The 19,765-nt window shown below is 39.2% G+C and overlaps 1 protein-coding gene across 1 annotated transcript in view; it reads left to right on the top strand.

Annotated features, from left to right (window-relative positions):
• ABCA13 (ATP binding cassette subfamily A member 13) overlaps nucleotides 1-13,610 on the top strand; it is a 281,687-nt gene extending 268,077 nt beyond the window's left edge. Inside the window, exons 61-63 of the mRNA XM_054018854.1 lie at nucleotides 9,558-9,663; nucleotides 11,848-11,985; nucleotides 13,248-13,610. Of these exons, the coding sequence (XP_053874829.1) occupies nucleotides 9,558-9,663; nucleotides 11,848-11,985; nucleotides 13,248-13,337 (334 nt within the window). The 3' untranslated portion in view covers nucleotides 13,338-13,610. The remainder of the gene's footprint in view (nucleotides 1-9,557; nucleotides 9,664-11,847; nucleotides 11,986-13,247) is intronic.
• Nucleotides 13,611-19,765: the final 6,155 nt, after the last annotated feature.

Genomic DNA, 19,765 nt, shown 5'->3' with positions numbered 1-19,765 from the left:
TAAGCACATTTAATAATAATAACAAGGTCTAAAGGGAATTTTTGGGATCACAATCCCTGGAGATATCCATTCTAAAATAGATATGCATCTATCAGTTAATTGGCGGGCAATGAGAACTAGGCAGGGGAATAAACTAGGTGACACACCGGAAGTTCCTCCCAATCCTAATGAATTCAGGACACTCACAAATCAACAGCTGCTTTCAGTTTCTCCAAAACAGGATTCCAGCAGAACATATTCTCAAAAGAGAGAGTGTCTGACACAAATTCATAGTCATTATTTTTGTAAAATTAATTATTTTTAAGTGGAAAAACAGCACACCGGGCATATTTTACATTATCAGCAGATTTGCATTCCTTCTATTTGCCATGTCAGTTCTTTCAATAATTGAATCTTAATGGCATGCATGTGGGATTTTGTGATATGTGCACTGGTTATCAATATCATTGAGGCATCTGTAGTGAGCCCATAGTTAAAGCTGCACTGAGATTTTTACTTAAAAATCTCTTTAGCTCACAGTTCAGTACATTACTATTCTCAACCATTATGTACACTGTTCATCCAGGGTCTAAGTTACACTTGCAGGTAGTCTCCTGTTCAGATTTGGGGCCATTTGTAAGACTATATTTATCTACGTTGACAAAGGTTTAAAATATCTCAAAATGCTTCCCATTACTAAAGTTATTGTCCAGTTCCTCTAAAGCAATGGGGGCTGCGGGAAGTGGCAGCCAGCACATCCCTCGGCCCTCGTCGCTTCCAGCAGCCCCCATTGGCCTGGAACGGCAAACCGCGGCCAGTGGGAGCTCCGATCCGCCGAACCTGCGGTGCTGCAGGTAAACAAACCGTCCAGGCCCGCCAGCGGATTTCCCTGATGGGCCACATGCCACAAAGGTTGCCGATTCCTGCTTTAGAGGAACTGGACAATAACTTTAGTAGTGGGAAGCATTTTGAGATATTTTAAATCTTTGTCAACGTAGATAAATATAGTCTTATTGCAGCTGGTAAATTTCTGAATAATGCCAAAAAGGCATTGTTACTTGGAAAGAGTGAGCTTAGAGGTGAGCTAGAAACTTAGTTCCAGATATGGCTTGCAGGAGCTATATGCTGTAGTAGATGTGGCCGCTAAAACCTAATTTCAGTTGACTCCTGCCAACTAAGTCAATTACTCTAAATTGTGAATGGATTACATTTCTGCGCTCTCCCCAGCATCCCCCATTATATTTTATGTTTTCCAAAAAATTGCACAGAAGCATTTTTATGTTCGATACAGCTGGCCAATCCCCTAGGAACAATATTTTCAATATCTTCCTTCATTCTGGGTCCATCTGGACAGATTTCTCATAGTGAAATACCCATACCCATTTTTCAAGTGCTGAATGCACATCAAGTCTGTGCACAAATAATATCAGCAAGCCAGCTGATTAAATTACCAAACAACTAATCCATTTGTTATGGCAGAGCTGGAGTGAAAATGTGTTACCAAACTAGTTACACTTTACCATTTAAAAAATTAGGTTGATGAGGAAAATTTTCATCTTTCTTTCTAATAACCTTGTGGATTTCTTAGAGTGAAAGGAGAGGTTTGAATTTAAAAATCTCATGAATATTCCAGTGCTGAGTGGAAACAGTTACAATACTGGAGGATCCCGGTATTTATTAGGTAATAAAGTCACAATGTGTTTATTAGAAGTCATAAAACATGCAGTTAATGTCATGGAATAATGCCATTTTTATACCTATTATCTTGAACAATCAAAATATTTTTGCATTTGACAAACCTGTTGTTGTCACTGAGTGTGTAGGCATATATGTATAATATATTTATCTCAATATATTCCCAATTAAGACTTAAGGTTGAAAGCAGCTTTCTGTGAGTCCAGCTAGCACACCCTGAAAAGGTACATTTTCATTACAAATATTATATATCTTTAAAAATTCCCAAACATTAAAAGTCTGGGAATGAGCCCTATCTATTTATATTTATACAGATTAAACACCAAACTTTACATTAAAAGAACATGATTAAGTTGCAAACTCAAGCACAAGAAAGTTAGGAAATGCCAGAACTAACGTTGCCTGAGCACTGAATGAGGCACAGACCCTGTTAAAGACTTTAGCATAATGCATTTGCAGAGTGGGCCCTATTAAGGTTGCATAGGCACTCTTATTTCTGACATTCCCTGACTTTTGTATGCTTGGCCTTCCAACCTTAATGATGTTGTTTTAATATTTTTCGTGTGTAATAACCTAAGTTTAAGTTTTGTTTTTTTAAAAAAGCTAACTGAAGAAAACAGAAATTCCATCATCTGCCATCAGATTGATATCCACATTAGGTCATCAGTAGGTTTGGAACCTTTAAATCCACTGTACAGACTTCTACCATGTGAGCTAATGAAATAATTGATAGTAGTGGTAGGCTGCCATCCTCTATGTAGACTACGTAGCACTAGAGTGGATGGGACACTTTGCCAGTGGGTGTCATAGACATTTGCTGACAGCTGAGGAATCATGAAGCTCAGGAATCTTGGTTTCCATTCCAGGTTCTGTGTTCTAGTGGGCACAGACTCTTGTATTCATTCTCCCCACCCATGACCTCTTTTCCATCTGATATATTCTGTCCCTGTCCCAGTTCTAGCTCTTCCCTGCCCCTAACTCCTCATCCCAGTCCCATTCTCCTTGCCTCTCCAGTTCCAGCTTCCACTCCTCAGGCTTCTCGTCTTAGCCCTGGTCTTCTTGCCCAGCAAGTCCTAATCAGATTCCTCCAGACAACACTTACGTAAACAATCACAGTCCCCTTTTCTCATCTGATTGGTCTCATTCTACCCTCAGTCATGTCCCCCAACCCATATTCCCATTCCCTCTTGCTTCCAAAAGCTCCTTATCTAATTTGTGCTTCCCTTGCCTAGCTCCTTCTTCCAAGATTACCTGTACTCCCCCCTCACTGTGGCTCCTCTTCATATCTGTTTCCCTCACTTCAGTTCACTGCCCCACTGGGTCTCATATCCCAGTCTGCCCCTGCCTCCTCATCCAAACAGTCTTCCCTGACTTACTGGCTTCCAGTCATCCCTCCACCTGTTTTGCTCCCCAGGTCCCAATCCAGTCTCCTTCCCCAGCCACTCCCAATTTCCCTCTGCCATCCTCCAGTCCTGTCTCCATCCCTGCAAGTTCCTTCTCCCAATCTACTCTTGTACCTTCTGCATTCAAATCGGGCAGCTTCCTCCTCCACACTACTTGAGGCCACAGGAGTGAGACTCCTGTTCAGGTGACCAGACCTGCATAGCCCGTGGCAGCACAAATTTGCAATCACAGCGAATGTTCTGCTCAGCCCAGGGCTGGAAAATATCCAACATGGACAGACTCTTTGGGATATTTAATTGCTAACATCTAAGTTTCTACTGAGTATGTTCACACTGCAGTTTTTCATAGGCTTATAACTTGGACAAATTGGGTCGATCTTCATGGGGAGAGCAGAAAGTACACCCAGACACAAAGGACACCTCCTGACAAATTTCAAGTCCCTGCTACAAAGCTGAGGCACTAGAACTTTTCCAGCTTTTCTAGAAAAGGTTGCCAGACTCTCTCAACCTGAGTAAAACAACATCTTTTGGGTTAGCCTTATTCTTGACATTAGCCATTTTAGCTGAAATTTCCCCAAAACAAGATCTTATACTGAGCTGTATAAGGCAACCTCAGCAGGTCATGCCTCTAGCCCGGTCTGTAATATATAGAGTCTGAACCACCATTTCATTACTCCACCAGTGGAAGACCAGAGTATCTCAGTGGTGAATCAAGCCCAGGGGATGGGTGTGGGTGTACGTACACACACATGCATGTGCACACACGCACACACACACACACACACACACAATGTATGTATACATGTGTATGTGAATATAGTTATCGAGATTTTGATATACAGTATGCGTCCCTTTATCTAAAACCCTATTATCCAAACCTCCGCGTTATCCAAATCCCTTCATTGTTCCCCATGCAGAGTCCTGGTCTGGAGTCTCTGCTCTGCCCTTCACCTTACCCTGCAAGGATTGGGTGTCACCAGCCATGCAGCAGCCCTGGAGGGAGCCCTCTGCAGCCCTGCTCTCATGGGAGTGAGTGGGCAGGGCAGGGCAGAGACCCCCAGCCAGGACTGCAAGGAGGAGGAAGAAGAGGGGGATGAGCCCCCAGCATCAGGGGAGGCCATCCCTCTACTGAATGGCTTCTGCCATCTTGATTATCTGAAATCCCAATTATCGGAATAAGATCCATGCCCACCCTGCTATTTGGATAATTAAGCGTATACTGTGTATATAAAATAATCAAGATTTTAAAAATAGGTGCCTGCATTTAGGATTTTAAGCCCATAAGTGTCAAGTGCCCATCATCTCCTGTTGGCTGTGGTGGGAGATGCTGGAAGTCAAGCATTTTAAAAAACCATGCCACTTACTTAGGGACCTAAATATGGATTTATGAGACTAGGTTTTGAAAAATCTGGGCTCTGAGTGTGTATACATGGGCATGTCTTGTGAAATATATGTCCAATACACAATATATGGACCATACCTATGTATTATGTGTCAATCTGTCTGTTTTTACATTCCTGTTGTTACTTAAGAAAACAGAATAACAAAGAAAAATAATTGATGAATAGCTTATGAGAAGGAAATTTTATATGTTTTTTAAAAAATGTTATTTAATCTACTCATGATTGTGTATTTGTTCAGCAACACTCAGGTTGTTCCACTTTGAATAACATATAAGGAAATGGCATGTAGCAGTTGGTACCAATTTTGAATTTATTAGCAAGATTTTTTTAAAGAAAGCAAAGGTTTCATCAGATCAGCTTTAACTTTTAATAGATAAATTTATCTCCATTTTTCCCTCTTTTCGAGTACATTTGTATTTGTTTGTAAATGTTATTACATAAGAACAGCCATGCTGGGCCAGACCAATGATCCATCTAGTCCTGTATCCTGTCATCTGGCAGTGGCCAATGCCAGATGCCTCAGAGGGAATGAACAGAACACAGCAATTATTCAGTGATCCACCCCCTGTCATCCAGTCGCAGCTTCAGGCAGTCAAAGGTTTAGGAACACCAAGTATGGGGTTTTGTCCCTGAGCATCCTAGCTAATAGTCAGTGATGGACCTTTCCTCCATGAAATTATCTAGTTATTTTTGAACCCAGTTATACTTTTTGCCTTCAACATCCCTTGGCAATGAGTTCCATAGGTTTACTATGCATTCTGTGAAGAGTCACATAGAGGGCCTAATCCTTTGTTTATGTGAGTAGTGCTAATTGAAGTCAGTGGGCCAATTTGCACCCATGATGACTATTCATTTCAGGGAAGAAAAAAATTGCATCCAGTGTATGGAAAGGAATGTGAAGTGAAGTAAATAGCTAAGCATTCCCATGGTGAGTTGTTTCATATCCTTGAAGTATGGCCGACGTTCTGAAGGATGTGGCTTATGCTCTCCCTTCTAGCCATTAAATTCCAATAATGCTTTGATTTTATTGCCTGATATAATGTCATTCTTTGAGTAATCTGTTGATATTATATGAAGCAACAGAAGAGATCAATCAAGCTAGTTTTATACTAAAAGATAAAGTGTGCACATTATTTTTTCACAAGCAAATTTTCAGACAGTGCTAATTTAATGATGCATATTTCCAGGCAGAGACAACAGAACTAGAAAGAACAACATAAGGGATATGTGTCTTTTGAATAGTGAGATGTATCTAGATGATTAGCTGCCCTGGCTAGTCATCAGGAATTAAGATACAAGCCCAGATTCTCTGCTTCACTGAAATTACATTTAGCAAACTTGATGGGAGGGGTGGCATGGCAATACAGGGAGCTCCTTGCTGTAGCTTTCTGATACTCTACCAATTCTTGGTGCAGGTTACAGGAGCATCTACAAACTTCTGTAAGTTGGTGACCATTATCAGCTAGCACATCTGCCTACTGAGTGTAGCAGGAAGATGTTGGTATCCAGCCACTTCACTTCCACTCGCTCCAGGCCCCTGCACTGGGCTTTTGAGAAGGTGGCGTAAGAGATGGTTTTAATGGCTTTGCACCCACTGGAGAATCCCCGGTTAGAGGAGACAGCCTCCATTCCCTTTACACTGCCTGTGTGGCACAAGGGGAACAGAGCAGGGCAGGGAACCAGCTCCATAATATAGTTGGTATTTACAAAATAAGGGTCCAATCATGCAGACACTCAATGAGTAACTTTACTTCCATGAGCAGTTCCATTGGGTTTGGTCAGAGTCCAAATTGAACAAATAGCCTGGTTGGAAAAGAGCAAGATTAAAAACAAATGAAGGCAGCATTAAATTGATGTGCTTATAGCAATGGAAAACACCTTTGCTGAGCAGCGCCAAAGATAGGGCAACAGATGGCTGCTGAACAGGTGCATTGGTTCAGCTGACGCTGCTTTAATGATTATGTTTTCCTCCTCAGGTCTTGAACTGTTGGGTACTAAAGGTTTGATCCTAGCACTGCTAATCAAATCAGAATGTGGTGGTCTGTGTAATTCCACTTTGGGTTTCTGCATTAATTTTATCAGTTGGGTCAGAGAGGAAAACATTTAGAGGAAAAAATGGTCAATTCAATTTCCATTGCCTCAGTTGGCTACAGAAAGCAACCTGCTGGATGATTACAGAAAGGGGGGAGATGATGTGGATGATCAGTGTTACCCTGTACAGAAACTTCTGCAGTAAAATAAAATATGAATTCAAAGTATAGGAGATGCATAATTTGACTAGTCAGAAACATTTCCCATTTTTGAAAGCTTTGTATTTGTACCCAGGTTGGTATTTATGCCATTCAGGATTAAGAATTACATTAAGCCACAGAGATTTCTGTCTGTGCTAATCAGAATTTTTATTTATTTTAATTGGAAATTCACTGCATGCAACATTTTCATTTTATAAGACTGCTGAACATCTCCATAAAACAGCATTTTTTCTGACTGTAATTCCACAGGACCTCGGAATACAGACACCAGAAGACTGATCAGAATCAATGATCTCTAGTAAAAGGTTACCTTAGCTTGGCTTTCATCTACGTTGAACACCCTTGTTAACATTATCCATCTTTGTTGCATTTTCTTTGTCATTTCTGCAGGGATGATGTTATGCATTTAAAAGATTTAATTAAAAGTCTAGTATGTGTTAGTAAATCACTGCAAGGGAAACCAGCCAGCCACTGCTCTGGATTCCACAGCGTTCCGCATCCCTCTCCTGTGATCATGTTATTCATGTGTTACTTCATGCTACTCAAAGAATGTTTGGAAATCAACAGCACAGATTGGGTAGTGTCGCATTTGAACAAAACTAAATAACGGCATGTTAACTTTTCTTACACCATTTAAATGTTTGGGTCCAAATGCAATGGAAAAAAATAAAACAAAACATGTGCTGTGTTGGGGTGCTGTGTATATCTTTTTAAACAAGTCATTGCACTCATATTTTAGGGTGCTGCAACACAGCCTCTGTACCAAACATTCCTACAATAAGATTCTTCAGTCTAATAAGATACATGAAAATAATACTTTGGTCTATGGATCTAAACTTTTGAAATAATTGGCTAGGTCTTCACCTGGTGTTAAATGTCAGGTAGTCACAGGTACATGGCTTTACACCAGCTAAGGATCTGGCCCAATGCAAATCTCACAGCCATTATTATAATCCACATGTTTTATTAAGTAAATGGGTCAAAGGAACACAGACAGTCTGTGATGAAACTGGGAAAACACCTCCTGAATCCAAGGCTTGTGCTTTAGAATCTTATCTTTACTTCTTTTCTTTCTCAAACTATTGAGGAGAGATTGAGCTGAGTGTTTGGGATGATGATATCTATGGGCAGGACTTTTCTTTTTGTACCTTTGTGCGTGTTCAATCTGTGCAATGTGTACCTATAGACATATTATTTTTATAAACTTGAAAAAGGAAATATATAATGTACAGTACAGTTTATTCCAGATTATCTGACTGGTATGGGGAACATGGGTTTTGGATAATCAAGAGGGCCAGAGCCATTCAGCAGTGGGGAGGCCTGCCCCACAGACAAGAGCTTGTCCTTCTCATTGCAGCCTGGGTTAGGTTTTTCTGCTCTGCCCTGCTCACTCATTCCTGTGACAGTGGAACTGCAAAGGGCTCCCCACATGCTATGGGGCCAGTGACACCCAATCCCTGCTGACACAAGGTGCAGCAGTACAAGGAGCCCTCTGCAGCTCTGCTGTCATGGCCAAGCTCACTCTTCCCATGACAGTGGGGCTTCAGAGGGCTCTCAGCACTGCCACAGGAGCCATTCAGCAGCGGGGTGGCACCCCCATATCAGGGCCTCCCCCCTCCACTCTGCTCTATTATCTGAACCTCCACATTATTCAAATCCCTTCCTTGCCCCCTAGTATGAGATATGCACCCTCTGCAGCATGGCTCATGCTGAAAGGGGTGAGGAAGGGATTTGGATAATGTGGAAGATTGAATAATAAGGTTTCAGGTGAACGGGCGTATACTGTATACCATTCCATCCACCACTGTTTTGATGATGATGATAATTTGATTTAGTGTATAAGCTGAACAATACTGGGAAAGGAACCCTACGAACAGAAAAGCAGGGGAGAAAGTTTATATTGAATGATATTATATTGTGTGTGGTGTGTTATTTATAGCCAAATCCTAGGAAAGAAGGGTGAGATTTTGAATCTAGATAGTGTGTGGACTTTGTTTTAGAGCAGGAAAAGCACTCACACGTACACCGGTAGTTGAAAATGACCATGAGCAAATGTATGATGCTATAGAGGTGACTTTCATCACTTATTTTATGTATAAAATTAACAGTCAGCACTATAGGCTAGAAAGAATATATTTAATAAAAATAATGCTTTAGTTAGATTTTCAAATCTTGACTTATCTACATATTATGAAATGTGTCCAGAGAGAGGAAAATAAATTCTCTACATTATTCCATGAGATTAATAGTGTTAACAAGCAGTTAAAGTAGGAAACTAGGAATCAGGAGACTTGGGTTGTGTTCCTAAATGTTGCTGATTTGTAGTATGAACATTGACAAATCACTTAACAACTCTATGCCTTACTTTCTACTTCTGTAAAAGACAGATAATACCCATGTTTGTAAAACATTTGAGCTCCTCCATGGCAAGGTTTAACTAAATGCAATGTATTATGGTCACCCACAGTTTAAATACTTTCTCTCTCCCACTAGGAAAAATAGACCTCCTACTCTTCCTTTTCTGTATTTGGTTCTGGTAACAAATGCCATCCTCCACTGACTGTTCAAAGCTGTATAGTCATTAAGACATGTCCTCCTTTACAAATAACAGTTTTGTGGCACTATGAGTATCAATGACATTGTCTATTCTTTGTGGTTATCAGTGCGTGCTTGATGATAATATAATATTAAAATCCTAATGATGGTAATAAAATAGGCATCCATGCTGCTACCAGATAACACTGTGTGACAATCAATTTAGCTGAGCATACGTCTCATCTTTATGGAAAAGAACATGTATAACTGTGTCTGCTCAATGCTTTCAGGTTTGGAGATGGCTATTCAGTCAAGGTTTGGCTTAACAAAGAAACAAGTAACCATGGTGCTATTTTGGACTATCTGCAGCTACATTTTCCAGGAACACAGTTTAAGGTATGGCTGAAATTCTCTATTCATAGCAGTTGCCAAGGATAAGTTCTTGAGACCATTAACAAAAGGTAAATTTGAATAAACTAGCTGGTTTCTCTGTCCTTCCTGATCAATATGGCTACTCGTTTTAATTGATGTGTGTAACTGTTAAATTGTCACCCACACTATGGTGCAGATGAACCCCAGATGCAGAGTAGGGCCATTTTGGCAGCATAAGCAAATGTGATTGGTTCATGAGCTGCAATTCCCTTTTCTTATTTTTGGTATTTACAGTCAAATTTTCCAGTATATGCACACAGGGTCTGATCCTATGTCCACTGAAGGGGGGAAGGGATAAGTCAGTGGTTTGAGCATTGGCCTGCTAAACTTAGGGTTGTGAGTTCAATCCTTGAGGGGGCCATTTAGGGATCATGAGCAAAAATCTGTCTGGGGATTGGTCTTGTTTTGAGCAGGGGGTTGGACTAGATGACCTCCTGAGGTCCCTTCCAACCCTGATATTCTATGATTCTATAAATGGAAGTATTTCAGAGTTAATGCATCAGCAACACCATATTTTTCTTTGTCCTCACCCAATCAATCCAGTACCTAGAAAATGGCAGGCAGGTGATCTCACTGCATTAGGAAGTCAACATTTACCTCACAGCTACCACACAGTGACATCTAATATGCCTCAGAGGCCTTCTATTATAAGCATAAGGAAATGCTATAGTATTTCAGATATCATTGTGTGGTAACTCTTGATTGTTGGATGGCTATTACTATGTATACATGTCATCACAAGAAAAACTCTCAAATATATATTTAATAGTTGACTGAAATGTTTTGCTACAACTTTGTTCTCCTTTCCCAGCAGGTTGCCTTTTTTTGAACTCAGAATTAAAATAGGAGAATTCTTCTGAGGCTGAACTAATTCAAGGAAATGGGCATCCCAACCAAGAGATCTACTTATATAATATTTTAGACATTTTTAGACATTTCTCTCAAGACATTTTAACTCCTCCTTTCATTTGTCTTTCTTTTCTTTAATCCATCCATTCAGATAAACAGGTGCAATATCTTACTCTTATGAGGTGTACAAGCCCATAGATGTACTGAGATTTTCATTTTCACAGGCACTTGGCTATTTGGTTATATAATATTGCTGATGTAGAAATCACACATTTTTGCTCCTGGCTGTGTTCATAATAGCCTCTAATGGTAACCCTAGATCAATTGGTTTGTGTGTGTTTATATAACATAGATGCGGTACCCACTAGTTAATAAAAGTAAACTTTATTCTACTTTCTGAAAACTTGCCAATGTCTGCAGTAAGATGGCTATAGTCCAGTGCTTTGAAGCACCTCTGTTTTCCAAGGTCACAGAGGAAAAGTCAATTGATGTGTTCCCTGTATCCATAAAAGTGTCCTCGATTTGCATATATTGTATGATATGAACACATCATAAAAGTATCAGGGGGTAGCTGTGTTAGTCTGAATCTGTAAAAAGCAACAGAGGGTCCTGTGGCACCTTTAAGACTAACAGAAGTCTTAAAAGTGCCACAAGACCTTCTGTTGCTTTTTACATCATAAAAGGGTAACACTTTCAAACATACCACAGCCATCTGTCGCATCCCCAAAATGTGTTCAGGCATAAATATCAAGATTAAAATATATATTTTCACATGCAAAATGGATTCTTTGTAGGTGTAATTTAGAACCCTGTCTCTGAAAATGTGTCCTATAAAAGTAGATGGTCCCAAGCTGTAGAATTTTGGTCTGGGTATAGGTTTCTAGCACCCTGAGTTTCAGGGTAGGGTTCTGATTTGAGATTTTGGTTTGGCCATTGTAGATACAAGCTGTGATATGCTGATTGCAGTGTGGTTTCTGAAATGTTTCCCATTCCCCAAGGTGTCTGAATCAATGGGTTTGGTTTGAAGCCATCTCTAACTTTAAAATTGATAAGAAAAATACACCTCTGCAGCCGCAAACAGCCAGCTGTCTTTCAATTCCACTGTGATAGCTTTGTGGAAACGGAAAGATCTTTTCTGAACAACACTGCGTTGTGCCTTTTACGATGTTACAATCAAGATCTAGTATATTCTTACAGAATCATATTTTTCAGCTGAGGCTCATATTGAAACCAGGTCTGTTGAAAATAAATATAATTTTATCAGAATATTCACTAGTATTTATTTATGTTTGTTTGAAGGAACAGCGCCTTAATCTGCAGGAGTATCGTGTACCATACGGATGGGGCTGCTTACCAGAGCTCTTCAAAGTTTTAGAGAACCACAAAGTTTTGTTGCAAATCAAACATTATTCCATTAGCGAAATCACTTTAGAGCAGGTATGTTCCTCCTCTGTGTTGCCTCTCTTTTTCTGAATATGCTGTGCCACTTTAATTATGTATGGAGTAGAATATTGCAGTATATAGTTTATCTAGAACTGTCCTAAGCTGTCATAAGACACAATAACCTTATACCTAAAGCATTTTCTCCTTTAGTGTAAGTGGTTGGGATCTTTCCTTTTGAAACGAATGTTATGCAGTTTTCTTGCATTTGCAATCTATGTACCACTGCAACAGGCACATTAGAAATGCACAGATAGAAGGGATCCCTGCTTATGCCTATGAAATCCTGGGTTTACACCATGTATAATATAGTGATGATCATGAAATTCCTGGGTGCCAGTGTTGTGTTACAGCATCTAGGGATATAACTTCTCATGTATATTCTGAAAATGCCGAGAAGCTGAGCTGGTCAGAACATTAATTATGTATAATATTTGCTGTGAGATTAGCTCTTTTTTCCAAGTGCAAATCATTCATGAACAGACTTTGATTTGTATTAATCTAATAGCTCCTGCTGCTTTAATTATTCAATGAACAATTTATGCAAACAAATAGCCTATGGGTTATTCCTCGACGGTTCACTCAAGCTTGTTTGCTCTTCATTATTTATGGTGAGTGATTGCTCACCTCAGTCACATGGTATTTTATTTGCACCCTAACTGAATAAGTGAAAGTTTTAAACAGGATAATAGTGACTACTGAATAACAAATATACTTATTCTTGAATGAATTCCTTTGCTTGCATGTTAATATTGTTATGGGAAGGAAGAACTGTCATCCCTCAAATATCCGAGTAATCAAAAAACCCTTTCATGTGAATGTAGGTGAAAAGGAAACAACCAGGGGACCCAACTGAATAGAACAGGGATTTGGAATTCAAATGGAGGTTTGCCCACATCAATTCAGTGTTCAGAAGGTTACTCAACATAAATTTTAGCTTTAAATATCTGGGTGTAGATCCTGCACGACTGAAGTCAACGAGAGTTTTGCCATTCAAGTCAATGGACGCAGGATTGGGCCCCTCCCTATTTTTTTTTTTTTAAATATTTATTTATTTATTCAATACAAGCAAAATCCAGTGTTCCCAAGGAATGTGGATAACCATATAAAATTTGAACTTATTTTATTGAACATGGACTTTTACTGTTTTGCTTTAGAAAGCATCTTAATAAAAGTGGCCTGAAAAAGTCCCAAAAAGGAGACAAAGTTCTAGCTCATGTATTGCTATCCCATAAGCCCTCCTTTGTTGTGTCTTGCAGGTATTTATTAATTTTGCTACTCAACAGCAGGAAACGCCGTCTTCTGCACAAGAATCTCCCACCAATCATCACCACCATCTGCCAGTCTAGGCTCCGTGCAGGTCACTGTCCAGCAATATGTTTTACAGACAATAAAACTTTTCACCTGGTTACTGCCAAACTGAAAGGGAGGGGGAAGTTCGCAATTTTTAGACCAAAAAACAGAGCTACCAGTTCTTAGAAGACAGGGTGGTTATTAGATATATATATACACACACAAAAGACAAAAAATGTACTGTACTTTACTGAACTGGAATTTTATAAAAAAACATTTGGCCTAATTAATGAAATCTGTAACACAGTAAAAGGGCTGATCTTATAAAGAGCGACATTTCAGAAGTTGGGGGGGGGGGAGGTTGTGTTTTTTGGGGGGGGATGGCCGGGGGGAGAGGTAGCTCTCTATTCATTTGATCACAGTCACATTAAATAGCCATAATTATTACATGACAAGGGAAGCAAAACCCAATGGATATTAGGAACAGCCGTGCTATCATATAATATTTGTATTTAATAGCTCAAATGAGAGCACTTTGACTTCTGCATTAATTCAGTTCTGTGTTATGACAAGCTAAATTAGCCTTTTTTTATTGTATAAAAGAAGCACTATATTCCATAAGGGCTTTTGTCAAAGGGGGTATTAGTACAGTTATATTAAGTACATTTAACAAGGTTTCATAAATCATACTTGACAATGAGTTCTCCCTAACACCTGTAGGTTATTTCTTTAGAGCTTCTAGAGCATCGTTACTAATAATCTATTTTGTTAGCTTTTTTATGTTATTTTTTTAATGTTCTAAGAGAAGGTCAAAATGGATTGTAGACAAGGACATATTGGAAGTAAACGAGATAAGTGTACAGACACTGATCAATAACCTTTTCAGGCTATTTATCCCAATTTCAGATTCTTCACACAGGGCTGTGTCACAGCCTTCAATAGTGTCATCAGCCTGTAAATGTGAGGCAGAAATTAACATTTAATGAACAAAATCTCAGCCTCTTTCATCCATCCTCATATTTCTGTGGCTATTCTGTGGCTAGAGAAAGATTAGAACTTCTTGGAGCGGGGGGAAGAGGAGACGCTCTTAGCTTATTTTTATAAACAAGCTCTCTGGGAACCCTGTGCACAGTAGTTGATATCACTTTCATTGGGCTCTGTTATCTGATAGTTGAAATTTTGGAACACTGTGATTTAGTGGAAAGGTATTTCTGTGATATAATTTCTGTGAAAATCAAATTGTACACTTTGAGATAAAAGGATCTAATCAGAGGCTATCTGTGTTCCTGTGTCCCTGCTTTAATGCCATGCTGTAGCAGGATGTAATTTTAAAGTGTTATGCTTGTGCCTTAGGCTTTTCAAGCCGAACCAGAAGGGTTTTTGATTCTCACATTGACAGGTGTATTTTTGGACCATGATGCTTTTGAACGAATTTAGAACTCAGGGTTCCCACTTTGAAAACTTATTCTTGCTCTTTTGAAAATGTTAAATCCTGAAAACTTAATTAAATGTCACTTTTCTGAGTAAAGTGTGGAATATTGCATTAATGTAGTGGGTAAATAAAATAAATAAGAATTCTTTCAGACTGATGGTTGAATGCAATTCTGTTAACGGTATTTCTCTTCTTTGAATCTCTTCATCTGTCTCTCTCGGGACCCAATTTAATTGAAGCAAGTAGCAAACAATGTCTCTCTCCCAATTCTTTATGGTTGAAGAAGGTCAAAATCTAATTGAGTTCCAGTGTACTGGGTTCTGTCTCAGAGGACATTTTCCCTGTCTTTGAAATGCTGCACTCTGGAAGTTTGCAAGGCTTAAGTCTAGTCTTTGAAGATTTTTTTTTTTTTAATTAAAGAAAAAAAAATCTGTTCCACAAAAAGGTCAATTCATATGTTAATGTTGACAGAGTCACTGAATTTATGAATCACACAGAAATGTTATGCATGTTATCACTTTTGGATTTTGAATCAAAGACAAGAGAGGATTTTAAACCAGAAATACACCACCTCTTATGAGATTTCTGGTAGGCATTTCCATGACCGATTTCTCTGTGTCAGACAGTGTGCCTCTTGCTTTGAAGGATGAAATGAGAACTGAACTCAGAATTTAAAACAAAGGAATGGCTGAAATGCTAAAGTTGAAATAGGGAAGATGAGTTTCACATCTATCTGTTTAAAAGCCTATTCCCATGACCATTGAAGTAAAAAGAAAAGGCTTCCACTGACTTCAGTGCTGGTGGGATCTAATTTCACTTTCACACTTTCTAGAATGAAATGGGTAGAGAAAAGCCCAAATCTGAACCTTAAATCAGAACCCCCATGAATTTAGGATTTTAATTACTTGTATCTTAACTTCCCATATGGTTTTCAGTCCAGAACAAAAGGGACCTGTTTCCCAGATCTGGTTCACATGTTAACCGTAGTTAGTGGAAATCTCAGAATAACATGCATCTGATTAAGTGGGTTTTAGCCCACGAAAGCTTATGCCCAAATAAATGTGTTAGTCTCTAAAGTGCCACAAGGACTCCTCGTTGTTTTTATCAAATCTTATGACATTTCCAGTTAAAATGGTGGGAGGCTTGTTGCAGTCATCTGCTGTGGTGATTTGTGAGATTTGTACCGTTAAAGGCCATGTCTCATCTGAATGGTTTGTGAAACTTTGATGTAGTTGAATCTGACCAGATTGGGCTTGAACCTGAATTTTGAACCCAGCCCAAACCTAATCAGGTTAGAATAACTGCTTTCTTGATCTATCTCTAGAAATGGGAAAGATGGGATGATTTTTACATCTTTTAATGTCAGCAGCTTGCAAATGTGTTTTTGTTTGTTTTGTTTTTTTAAAAAAGGTATCAGATCAGAGCCACTAATGTAAATATCTTGCTTTGATTTAGTGAGAGCTGAGGTCAGACAGCTTCTCTGAGGAGTTCTGGAAGACAACATTCTTTCAGAGTTATATACTAGATGGTGACATCACAAACAAGTGTCATGATCGTGGCAGCAAATATGAAATGGAAATCATATCTTTCTTCTTCTGGCAGAGAAAGCAAGATTCCAGTTATTTCAGCGTGGGACTTCCCACTGTGTGCTTTAATTAAACTTCTTTGTGCTGAGTAATGATTTGGTCATCTGAAAAGACATCAGAAGTCTCTCTTCCTTTATTGTTGTTTAGCATCACAGCAAAGATTGTTTCATCAGTGCAATTATACTTACTGCCAAATTGAAATACACATTGGGCCAAATTCTGGCCCCTCTTGTTACCCATAAATGTGATGCCCATGAAAAGAAGGTCAGTTAAAGAAGCCAAGGGACTTTAAAGAACAATGGTGATGCACTCAGGCAGATCAAATTAGTAAATGCACACACCTGGTTTTCCATGATTGTCAATAGATAGAGAAAAATGGGTTTCACCTGTAAGAAAGGTTAAACCAAAAGGCAAGATCTGTATATACAACTAACTTATTCCAGCTATAGAACAACATACTGCCTACCTTTTTCGTCCCATTTGCCAGTCAGCTGTGCCAGCCATGGTTAAAAGAAATACCATGAGGATTAAAGAGTAGGAGTTCAGCAGAATATAAGGGAGCCAGCAGGAAATGAACAGGATTCTCCTGCCAGGCAAGAATGGCAGATGAGATCACATGGGGTTACTTTGATGTGGACTTCTTCCAATCCCAGGAAAATAAAATAAAAAATGTTAAGGTACAGTTAAGTTTGCTAATGCAATTCAAGAGATGTACCATAAATGCACCCTTAAAAAAATCTTGAACACTAGGAAGTATGAAAATCGCAAGATATGACTATATAGACAATTCTGACACCAACCCTAAATCTCAGTTCATGGATATAGATCACTCTACAGAGAAATTCTGGATAACCAGCACCCAAACAACCTTAATTCTGTTTCTGTACTAGGTGTTGTTTTAGGTTTACAACCCAACTTCCATTGAAGAGAATGATAGTGTTTCCTTACCTTTACTCAGAGCAGGACTAGTTCCTTATATGTCATTTTAACATTACAAATATGGATAACTGAGTGTATGTGTGTATGGTATTTGTTCCAAAGTTTAGTGATTTGTACTGACATGAATGAATAGGTCCTGTTATGTATTGTTACCATTTTTTGCCCCTAGTAGTTAGCCAAAATTTGGGGTCCTACAGTTTCCATTAGAAGGAGAAATTGAGGATAGAGCCAGTTATTTCTTTGATGCAGTTTTTTTCTGTACAAAGAATGTACAGAGTTTTGTTTTCTTGAACATAGGAGGAATCAAACACAAAATAAAGTATTTGCTTACAGTTCCAAGCCTCTTTTAGACAGCACTTAACCCAAAAGGTCTCTCTTAGTTTTTTCCCTGAGTCATCCTTCCAGTGCTTCTGTCTGGTGCTTTGTTGCTGCCTTCTCTCCTCCTCCCCTCCCCAGTTAAAATAAAATTTGTGTAGTCCTGTGACGCTCTGTACCTCGGGGGAACACCCTACACCCCCATGTTCATCTTTATACAATGATTGTGTGCTATCCAATGCAAAGTTTGTCATGTTGGGTGTCTTCAGATGGCTCATGATGCACTCAGCATGGCTGTTATAGTGATGTTTTAGTAATTGTTACAGTAATGTTATAGGTTGTAATTTCATGTATATAGTTATGAGGCTGAAAATGTATCCTCATGGCTTAAAGCAAGCCCATGCAAAAGCTCTCCAAGAATAGAGAGTCAGTTCACACCTCGTCAGGGCATGGATGGGACAAATCCAGCCCAACCTCACAGGAACAATGGACATTGGCTTGGACAGGAACAAAAGAATCTGTTAGACCTTCAAGGGAGTCACCCCCCTTCCTTTGGTCAGTTTGGAACTGTGATGAGGTAATGCTCACCTGACTCTGCGGGGGTGGGGGGGACAAAACCAAGAGGAAAGAAAGGACATGATAAAAGGGAGAGACATTTTGCCATGCTCCCTCTCTTCCACCTATATCTACAGACACCACCACCACCACGAAGCGACTGAAGCGCTGATCAAAGGGGAGAGCCTGACTGAAAAGTAACCAGCCAGCCTGTGGTGAGAAGCAGCTAAGTTTTTAAGGACATTGAAAGTGTTAAGATCAGCTTAGAATGCATTTTGCTTTTATTTCATTTGACCAAATCTGACTTATTATGCTTAGATTTTAAGTGATTATAAGTCAATATTTATAGCTAATAAATCTGTTTGTTTATTCTACCTGAAGCAGAGCGTTTGGTTTGAAATGTGTCAGAGGCTCCCCTTGGGATAACAAGCCTGGTACATACAATTTCTTTGTAAAATTGATAAACTTATATAAGCTTGCAGTGGGCATAACTGGACACTGCAAGACGGAGGTTCCTAGGGTTGTTTCTGGGACCGGAGATATTGGCTAGTGTCATTTGCTTGCAAGTAGCTGGGAGCAGCTTACATGCCAGAGGCTCTGCATGAATAGCCCAGGAGTGGAGGTTCTCACAGCAGAACAGGGTAGGGCTGGCTCCCAGAGTCAAGGAGTGGAGTGACCTAGCAGATCACTGGTCCAGATAACACCAGAGGGGAACACCACAAGTCCCTTCACCCACATAGTTAAAATTCCCATTGGCCTCACATGTTGCCTATGTTTCAGTTTGAGGCCCGTGTTGTTTCAGCTATTTGGTTCCATGCAGAAGTTTAATGGCTTCTTAAATTAAGGGTGAAGTTATGCCCTCCTCCAGTGACAGTATGTTTTATGATGTGGGAACAAGAGTTATACTCACACACAGTAGTTTTGTCTCTAATGGTATTTATTTCCTTTTAACCTGGAAATAGTTTCCTCAGCAGAAAAGTATTGCTCTTCAAATGGGCTGTTTCATTATAAGACCACTGTTGTGATTGCCATGGGTTCTGATCACCGAGACTTTTTTTCTGTTTAAGAGTCTTTCCGTGTTAACTGTGTGCTAAGGTTGGTATCAAAACGGTTTTTGTAACCTCAGATTATGATTTCCATACTTGTTAATGTTGGAGTTTGTTCAAAGGTGTGTGTATAACAGCTCTTAGCACATACTAACCATAATAGTAAAAATAACATTTTTATTCAATGTTCTAGTTTATAAAGTATTTTATAATGTTATATTTTGAATACTGTTAAAAGATGTTTCAAGTTTTATCTGAAAGTGATAAACATGATATAACATGCATATTGTACATACCTTGTACAGCCTATACATCCTATAGACAATAGGCCGTATAGCCTATTGGCCATACACAGTCTGTGTACCCGGTATATCATTAGAGTCATAGACGTTAAGGTCACAAGGGACCATTATGATTGTCTAGTCTGACCTCCTGCACAATGCAGGCCACAGAATCTCACCCATCCACTCCTGTAATAAACCCCTAACCTATGTCTGGCTGGTTACTTATGTCTGAGCTATTGAAGTCCTCAAATCATGGTTATTGGGATCAAAGGTTTTAATATCCCCATATATATTATATGATATTTGGGATCAAAAGTTTTAATATCT

The sequence above is a fragment of the Malaclemys terrapin genome, chromosome 2 (genome assembly GCF_027887155.1).
Source record: "Malaclemys terrapin pileata isolate rMalTer1 chromosome 2, rMalTer1.hap1, whole genome shotgun sequence".
Classification (NCBI taxonomy): domain Eukaryota; kingdom Metazoa; phylum Chordata; order Testudines; family Emydidae; genus Malaclemys; species Malaclemys terrapin.
Note: the sequence above shows the minus strand (reverse complement) of the source record. Positions and strands in the feature narration are given on the sequence as shown.